The sequence below is a fragment of the Sinocyclocheilus rhinocerous genome, unplaced genomic scaffold, assembly GCF_001515625.1.
Source record: "Sinocyclocheilus rhinocerous isolate Xijiao unplaced genomic scaffold, SAMN03320098_v1.1 scaffold1421, whole genome shotgun sequence".
NCBI classification, from domain to species: Eukaryota; Metazoa; Chordata; class Actinopteri; order Cypriniformes; family Cyprinidae; genus Sinocyclocheilus; species Sinocyclocheilus rhinocerous.
Window position 1 is genome coordinate 72,401 of NW_015666546.1, and position 10,024 is coordinate 82,424.

At 37.4% G+C, this 10,024-nt stretch overlaps 1 protein-coding gene across 1 annotated transcript in view; it reads right to left on the reverse strand.

Moving 5' to 3' along the window:
• sugt1 (SGT1 homolog, MIS12 kinetochore complex assembly cochaperone) overlaps positions 1–7,249 on the reverse strand; it is a 51,015-nt gene extending 43,766 nt beyond the window's left edge. The window contains exons 1-2 of the mRNA XM_016544099.1: positions 7,211–7,249; positions 1,402–1,492 (exon numbers count right to left, since the gene is read on the reverse strand). Of these exons, the coding sequence (XP_016399585.1) occupies positions 1,402–1,492; positions 7,211–7,249 (130 nt within the window). The remainder of the gene's footprint in view (positions 1–1,401; positions 1,493–7,210) is intronic.
• Between the last annotated feature and the right edge of the window lie 2,775 nt (positions 7,250–10,024).

Genomic DNA, 10,024 nt, shown 5'->3' on the forward strand with positions numbered 1-10,024 from the left:
ATAATCACGTTGGGATGATTGATCGGCGGTCTCTAAAAGGCCGATCTCAAAAAAACGATCTCAAGCTGATGACGCTGCCATGAGAGGTTTGGCACGACATGCAGCAGCACCATCTCAGTCTCTGGCTCTCTCTCTCTTTCTCTCTCAAAAATACGCAAATGGCTTCAAATCACCACACATTGCGTCTGTCTATAAGCGAGCAGCACGCTGCACAGTTGACACTGTAGTAGTGTCACATCGTCACTAAAGTTTATAAATTGCATTACTTTTTAATTGTTGCCCGTGTTTAACCATTCAGCGCCCGCGTGATCTCCTGAAGACCGTGCGCTCATGCACACTCGCAGTGCACATACATAATGCCAGGTTCACAATACTCAGTTTGCAGTGCGTATGCAGTGCGTATTTTTTCCGCGCTCATGTTAACGGATTAAAGCATTCACTGCACACAGTTGCGGTCCGGCAGTGCGTCTGCGGCAGTGCAGAGATCGCTTCCACACAGAGTCTATTGCTGCGCTGCAAGCGCTGAATTAAAGTAACAGCACATTGTTTGCAGTAAATATGAACATGGATTGACACGAAAATGTAGCAATTACACCATAAATGCATATTATTAAAGTCTACTGTGTTTCACAGTCAACACATATGGCTTTTTGGCTAGGTTTAAAGGAAAAGAGTAAAAAGCAGTAGAGCGGACTATTTTTGTCAATGGTAAGTTTGTGATAACGTAAGAAAAGTAGTTTAAATGTTTTGCCACTTGCTTGAGAAACTTAATATATAAATCTAGTAGTAGATGCAAAAGTAAAAAGCATTGAATAATGTGTTGCTTATATTTATTGTGTTTAAACATGTCTGTTAAAGATTGTATTACTGTACTGTGTAAAAAAAGAATTGCAATACTGAAAAAGCATTTTCAGTGACAAAGCATTTTCAGTGACAATGTTTGGATTTGAAATCAAAATAATGGATAAATGTTGTTTTTGTGGTAAACAGCCATGATTCAGTAGCGGACTCCTGTGTGAAAGCTGCTTCCCCTCTCACAAGAGTCACCTAAGAGGGGAATTCCCCCCATTTTCAAAAATGAAATTCAGGCCCTGAATAAATGTCTAAAAATCCTGATTGGAGTATCACTATATATAGTTATAAATGATAAAAAGAATAAGAAAAATTGACAAACTGTACCAGACATACATTCAAATAAATCAATGAATTATTGAGAGTGGAATCTAATTGAATAAAGAGCATGTGAATCTGAACCAAATTGATTCATGAAACACCCAGCCCTAATCAACAATAGTTTTTTAGTAATAATTCTTAAAAATACTGCAAATGACAATAGTTTATAGGTAACTAAGTGCTTAATGCTGTAGTCCCTCTATAGCATGCAAGTAAATGAGTGCTTACTTGTGTAGTCTTTCAATAGTATATAGGCATAAGCTCGTTGGCAGAGCCATTCAGCATTATCAGCTTTCTCTCCCAATGCCGCATTTAGCTCCTATAATAAGACAGAGATGCATTATTACTCATGAGAAATCATATAACACACTGATCTACATTTATTTTCTTCAACCATTTGAACGGTAGTATGTACGATAATGATGTGTCAGATGATGAACCACAGACATGCAAAATATCAAAGAAAAGAGGTTGTCACCCTTAGAAATACTTATAATAATATAATATAATATAATTACAACATACACTGCCAGTCAAAAGTTTAGACTAAAAAGGGTCCTTAACCCACAAGTGTGTTTGTTTTACTAACAGTCATTTGACCAGTGATTTTAAAAGTATTGTTCAAGTAAGTATACTTTGGTACAAGGTACAAGTCGATACGAAAAAAAAAAAAAGAATAATGGCAGGGCTTGAATTTCGGCATGGGACTGCAGGTATTGTGCAAAATTGTACTCATTCCCATAGGTCTCCTGCTTATAACGTGGGGAATTCATGCAAACATTTTAGCGTGAAAGATGCTCCGAACAGTTATCATTTCTTTTTAAGTCTTGCTAATTTAAACATTCAAGCACTTTTAAACCACTTAAGCACAGGACAACACAAAAGAACTCAATGCAATTGTGCCCTTTCTAACGGACATTTTTCTGTGTATCTGTGTGTGTGGGGACTTTAATAAAACTTTTATACAATTAATAAGGGAACCACAAGGAACATATTAAAATGATTTTTTTTTTTTTTTTTTTTAATCTATATTTATATATTAACATTTTTCTTCACATTACCATAACAAAAATGAGATGCTGCAGTAATGGGAATTTTGGGTGGAAAATGTGCTTAATTGTCATATGTGAAATGTGACCCAAACATGTTCTTGCCAGTTCAAAACTAACCTCACATGGTGATGTCAGATGTAGTGTATTTAAGGTAAATAACGCAGCTCAAAATGTAGACTGATGTATAATGTGCTGAAACATTTCTATGTGAGGCATGGGACAGTGTAACATTTCCATCTTGGCACTCACCCGCTCACTCAAGCTTCTCCATTTCAACTAGAGTCAAAGCTCAATGAGTTGTATGCAGCGCAGTATATACACTCACAGTTTGGCCTACCACAATGGAAACCCTCAATTTTTTTTTTTTTTTTTTTTTAATCCATGATCCCTTTAAATAATTTTTTGTTTAAGGGAAAACCCCTGATGTGTAGTGCTGGGCGATATGGCCAAAAATATTGTCACAATGCTTTTTTCCATATCATATGATATCGATATTTATCACAATATTCATCTACTGTTAATAGGGAAGGAAGTACTTTCCACAAGTTTGTTAGACCTTGAGAATGAATGTAAACATAACTTTGTTCACAATTAATAATTAATAATAATAATTTTTAATAATAATAACCTTTTGCGCTGCTAACACAATGCTCTACCACTGAGCCACAGGAACACTATAAACACAATTTTTAACTGACATCATTGACAAATGACATCATTCTGCCTAACATGTCCTTTTGTAAGTCATATGGATAAGAAACAAAATAAAAGGTAAGTGATACGATGTTTTATTTTTGGATCAACTATTTTATTCACAACATAATCTCTTAAAATGCCATATAGGGTTATGATAATCAAAACAGTCCTGAGCTAGATTAAGCTTTGATCTCTACAAACCAAACTATAACTTTTTTTTTTCCGTCGGTTACTCCAATGTCCAAAAACATACAAATACAGCCTCAAGTGTACAATGGGAGAAAGAAAAAATGGAAAAAAGAAACACATGTGGAAGTAATGCAGATATTTGAGACCTCCACATTTTGAAAGAAGGTACCTGAGGGGTTGACCACAGTAACAATATACATTTCTTTGCCAAATAAACCAATATTAAAAACAGGTGTTTAGCATGTGAGTCAATGTAAGTCTCCAATCCAATAGATAACAGATACAATTCCAACGAGAAATGAAATGGCAACTTAAGGAGTTCTTGTAAGAAATTATGTATTTTGGTCCAAAAAGGAATGATTTTATCACAATACCAAAAGCAGTGAAGAAATGTTCCCTTGCATTTTTTACAGTTAAAACAGAGGCCAGAGGAGTTTCCATAAATCTTTTTCCGACTCAATGGTGTGAGATAGATTCTATTAATAAATTTGTAATTGAGTTCATGAACCCCCAATGAAGTAAACTTAAAGTACAAATTATTACATACAGCGGACCAATCTGCATTATCAATTATATGACCTAAATTGTTTTCCCAAACATTCTTCAAATTCTCTAGAGGAAGTACATGTGTCAGACAAGGCATCATACATAACAGAAATTAACCCTTTGAAAAAATTATTTGTCACAATCTGTTCAATGCCAGTAAGCTCAAATCTCAATTTACCATTGTCGGACAAAGATTTTATAAAATGACGCAACTGAAGATATTTGAAAAAATGAGATTGTGGTATGTTATATTGATAAGATAATTGTTGGAAACATTTAAATGTTTTACCTAAAAAAAAAATATATTTTTGAGATCCCTAATTTGAACCAAACTGAAAGACCTATATTATGCAGAGAAACGGGAAAATCTGGGTTAAAAGCATTGGGAGATAGCAAGGAAAGATTGGTTTTAAGATATGTTCTGACATTTCTCCATGCCAAAAGAGTATTTGAAAGAATAACATTTTTTGAAATGCATTTGAGTTTTTAATATTTATAATAAAAAGGCAGAAATTTTATTGGAAGGGGAGCACAGGTCATTGCTTCCATGTTAAGCCACATGGAGTCAGTTCTTTCATTAAACCAACTGACCATGTGCTTCACATGTGCTGACCAATAATAGAATTGAAAGTTTGGTAAAGCAACCCCTCCCTTATCTTTTGGTTTTGTTAATTTGTTAAGATTGATACAGGGCATTTTGTGGTTCCAAATAAATTTAGAAAAGTGTTTATTAATATCTTTGAAAAAATGGTTAGATAAGTAACAGGGAAGGGACTGAAATAAATACAAGAATTTAGGGAGAATATTCATTATCATCACATTTATTCTGCCCAGGAAGGAAATGGGGAGTGTACACAAGGTTTTGAGGTCTTTTTTGATCGTATCGACAAGAGGAATTTAGTTTTTATTGAAGGGGTCATATGATGCGATTTCAAGTTTTCCTTTCTCTTTGGAGTTTTACAAGCTGTTCGTGAATAGGTAAGATCCCTAAAGTTGCAAAGACTAAAGTCTCAAACCCAAAGAGATATTCTTTATAAAAATTAAGACTGGTCCACACCCTCCTAAAACGCCTTGTTCAAACACATCCCCACATGTCTACGCCACGATGTGGGAAGATTTGCATAACGCCACCCAAATGTTCACACAAAGAAAGAAGGCGTAACTTTATTGTTGCTGCCACCGCCATGTTGTGAAGATGCTGTGTGTTTCAGTGTGAAAGCGAAAATACTTAGTTTGGCCTTCCAAAAGAGGATACAACTAGAAATCAGTGGTTAAGTTGTATTTACAACACTGTTCCAGAACAGTTCAACCCAAATATTCAATGTGTTTTTTTAACCATAAACCGCATAGACACATTTCATTACACCAAATACACAAAATAATGTTCTTTTTAGCAACATCATATGACCCCTTTAAAAAAATCATCCAATCCTGGTGTAATAAAGATACCGAGATATTTAAAACCATTTGTTGTTAATTTGAAGGCTGAGAGAGATGAAAGATCAATTGAAGTAGAAATATTAAGAGGAATAGTGCCATAGATTTAGATAAATTAATTTTATATCCAGATAAGCTACTATAATCTGAGATACACATTAATATCGCAGGAATTGACTTTTCAGGTTCAGAGATATACATCAAGACGTCATCTGCGTAAAGAGAAATCCGGCGCTCCTCTTCTCCTACCTTTACTCCGAAAAATTTTTGACACTGTCTTATAGATTTAGCAAGAGGCTCAATTACAAGGGCGAAGAGTAGAGGTGAGAGAGGACAACGCTGCCTCGTACCTCTTTCAATGCAGAAGGGTTTAGAGATCAGCCCGTTTGTGGTCACTGTAGCCGAGGACTGACAGAGCAATTTTATCAGTTCAATAAATTTTAGGCCCAAATTAAACTTCTTAAGGGTGGTGAAAAGAAATTCCCATTCGACCCTGTCGAAAGCTTTTTCAGCGTCGAGGGAAATGAACCCAGTCTCATGAAAATGCGTAGAAATAGTATGCCAAATAAAAATGAAAACTCGTGGAATTGAAAGCTTTTTCAGCGTTGAGGGAAATGAATCCAGTCTCATGAAAATGCGTAGAAATAATACGCCAAATAAAAATGAAAACTCGTTGAATTGATACGCAAAAATGGACTTTGGCGTGCATATGATACGCATGTGTTTGGCGTGCATATAATATGCAGTTTTCGCGTGCATATGATACGAAATTTGCTGGCGTGCATATGATACGCAGTTTTCGCGTACATATGATACTACGCATCTACCCCACAACCCTAAACCTACTCATCGCGTAGCATATTCACGCCAAAGTCCATTTTTGCGTATCAATATGACGAGTTTTCATTTTTATTTGGCGTACTATTTATACGCACTTTCATGAGATCGGGTTGAAGGCAGGAAGTTTATATGCTTGAGCTGATTTATAACATTTAAATGTCGACGTAGGTTATCTGTGCCAAAGTGTGATTTTATGAATCCGGTCTGATCTGGTATAATGATATGTGGTAATACAGTTTCGAGCCTGCGAGCTAGTACTTTGGCCAGTATTTTGTAATCAGCGTTCAGAAGACTTATTGGCCTGTAGAAGGCACACTCTTGAGGATCTTTATCTTTTTTGAGAATTAAACAAATTGATGCTGTTCTCCATGATTCGGGGGCTACTCCATGATCTAATACATTTTGAAGGGCGGGCATTAAAATATGGGAGACATCTGGCCAAAATACTTTGTAAAACTAACAAGGAAAACCGTCAGGACCTGGAGAATTATTGGAGAACATGGATTGAATTGTGCTAAAAACTTCTTCTGGTGACAAAGGCGAGTCTAAAAATATCCTATCATCCTCAGAGATGGCTTTAAGGGAAAGTCTATCTAAAAATTTAGTGATATCAGAAATATCAGTAATTTGTAATTTATATAACATTTTATAAACATTTCTGAATAAATTATCAAACCGTGATTATATGTGATTGAGCCGTCTGATGTCTTCAATGATTTAATTGTTCTCTCATTTAGTTTTTTGTTTTTTTATTTAATGAGCTAATAACCTGTTGGATTTCAAACTATCATTTTAATGAAATATTTGTTTTTCCACTAATAAAAAGAGTTTAGCATTAACTAGCTCCACACTGGAGAGCTGCTTTATAACATAAAATCTAGTTGTAATTCCAACTCAAAGCACCACCGACTCTGGTTTTTCATGTTTAATACTGTAAAGCTGCTTGATTTAAGGCTATCGATTGCATAAAGTACTATATAAATAAACGTGACGTGACTGGACTTTACTGGACTACTGAACTGCAGAGCTCGTGCAAACATCCACAAAATCGGTTCATTTTTAACAGCAGATTCAGTGACGTTAGAGCTGATCTGCGCATCACTGCACGTGTCTGCGGCACGTTACGGCTCCACGGCAACCGGAGCTGATCGCGGCCGCTCTTGTCAATGCTTGTGTTTATACTAGCCAGCCGCAACACATTTCTGAAGCAGCTCTCCGCGCTGCTTGGCTAAAAATAGTCTTTTGTGAGTTGGCCCGAACAAAACGTCTCCGGTTACCATCGTCGGCTCGGTTCCCTGAGAGCGGGAACGAGACATCACAGAGTATTATATGCGGTGCACGCGACAATTACGTCAGAATCTGATACTGAACACCGCTTAGATGGTCGAGCAGCGAACACGGCGACCTCCGTGATGTCTCGTTCCCGCCCTCAGGGAACAGAGGTTACGATAGTAACCAGAGACGTTCCCTCTCGAGCTTTCACGAGACATCATGGAGACATTTCTCCGTTATGGGAACGATATTCAATCCCGCCGTGAGAGAGGCTACGAGCAGCCTGTACAAGTCACATACTCAGCGAAGATAGAACACACAATTCCCACAACCAATAGCGACGCTTGTTAGGCGGGCTCGCAGCTGATAGGTGGAGATAAGCCAATGAGCGTCTAATGCCCAGGCATACGAAATTTGCATATCTGGTCATTAATAACGTTGATGTCTGCTCTGTCAATTCTTCGTCATCAGTTAGGAACCTAGGTGTGCTATATGATAGCAATCTTTCCTTAGAAAGCCACGTTTCTAGCATTTGTAAAACTGCATTTTTCCATCTCAAAAATATATCTAAATTACGACCTATGCTCTCAATGTCAAATGCAGAAATGTTAATCCATGCGTTTATGTAAAAGTCAAACTACTTCACTTTAGCAGTACTGGCCACGAGTACTAAGGAGAGATCACACATCAGCTGCTCAAAAAATGTGTCAGTGAGACGAACTGAGCGCGAGCGCAATCCTGTGACAGTCACAGGCGGTAAATAGTGGAGCGCGTGATGCGAGGCACGAACACTGTTCAAGGTCTCCATTAATTCGTGTTTGTAGTAATTTAATGTGTATATATTTTGAAAGCATTGAATCGGTATAGAAATCTCGATTCATTCGATTCTTAGGGTGGGTTGCACCAATAAGGATTAAATTAAGCAAAGTTTAGAGCTAATCAAGGATTTGTTGATCTGGGTTTTATTTTAAATCGAGTTGTGTTGCACCACTTAATTTTAAACTTAGATTAACAAATCGGGGATTCGAATTCTAACCTGCGATTAAAACCTCCATCTACGAATAATTTTCTCCGCCATGATGGATTCGTCATGTAATTAAACAGCAACAATGCTAATATTCCTTATCCTCTGTCTCTGACATAAGTTGCTTTTGTCGATAAAGGAAATAAACTTGTAAAAGGTCCACCGTCTTTATAAACCGCTAACGTACATAGAGAGACCGTTGATCAAACGGCTGATCAAGCAAGCAATCAAAACTTTGAGGCAGTGCATATGGATTTCATAATATTATGGAAATATTATGTACTGTATAATGGAATCATAATAATGGAAATATATTTATAGTATAAATTAATGGAGTATAGCATATGACAAAACAATCGAGATAAGAGAAAATAACTGGCATGATTCGCGGAGTGACTACCTCAGCTCGTGACAGTGGTGCCCTGTCCGTTTGATCCCCGTTCAACAGCACGCGTGGAGCGGGCGTGAGAAACGAGAGGCGCGGCCGCAATCCCGTCTTCTTTTCTTTGTCGTAAGGCGAGATGCACCGAGATAAGTGATGGATTCACATACCGGACTCTATAGCAGACGCAAGGGCTCGACAGTGCGAGCATTTCACTCGCATTTGCGACTAAAAATAGATGTGTGCGAACTGGAAAATGTATTTAGTTGCACGTGTGAGAATAATTATTTATTTTTTACCAAAACAAAAAAACAAACAAAAAAAACAAGCAGATAAAACACTAATAACGTGGTCTCAGAAAAAAACTCGCATGATCCACGCAAAGTGCGTGCAGGCGCCACATTAAAAAAAAAAAAAAATGTGAGGTAAACGCAGTAACGCATAGTGAGAGATAGACACGGAACATACATGAATTATGAAGCCAATTAGTCATTATTTCATAAGACAGAGCGTGACAGAAACAGTCGATCCTGAGGAGGATATGGAAGAGGAGGGCGACGAAAACGTAAAAGAGGGACCAAGCGGCGATAACGGTTCATCCTCCACTGCTGGTAGGAAATACAATTTTAATCCACAGTGGCAGAAAACATTCCCATGGCTCATTTTTGAGGACAACTTAATATACTGCAAGTACTGCAGAGGACAGAAACAAGCAGGCAACTCGGCCTTTGTTAGCAGCAACCCTCATTTTAAACAAGATACAGTACAAACACACGGTAAATCGCGGAGGCATGCACTCTGCAGAGATGCGTACATAGCACGAGAAAACAAAGGATCGGCAACCATGCAGGCAGCTGTAAGAAGGCAGGTGCTGCTCTCTGAAGAAGAAAAAAGACGACAGCTGAAAATAAAATTTAATATTGCGTATTATATTGCTAAAGAAGAGACAACCTTTGTGAAGTTTGGTCCGCTTATTACCCTACATAAGAAAAACGGAGTGGACATAAATCCAACATATGACAACGATAAAAGGTGTGCAGAAATGATTGGACAAATTGCAGACACAATGAAAGGAAGCCTTGCAGAAAAGTTGAGAGCAGCACATTATCTGTCCGTTTTGATCGACGGAGACAGCGACATCTCGAACACGGAATGTGAAATAGTGTATGTGCGGCTCTTGGAGAACGGAAAGCCAGTAAACCTTCTGGTTGGACAACAGAGCCTTGAACATTCACATGCTCTTAGTAAGAAAGCGGTTTCTCTCCTTGTTTTAGATTATTTTTGTATAACATTTAAAAGTTACAAAAGTGTTTGCTAGGGCTGATTATTTGGATGCAACTGCTTGTCATATGTTAATATGGTTAATGTTAATCTGATAAAATCAACATGCATCTACACTAAAGAGCGGCTATG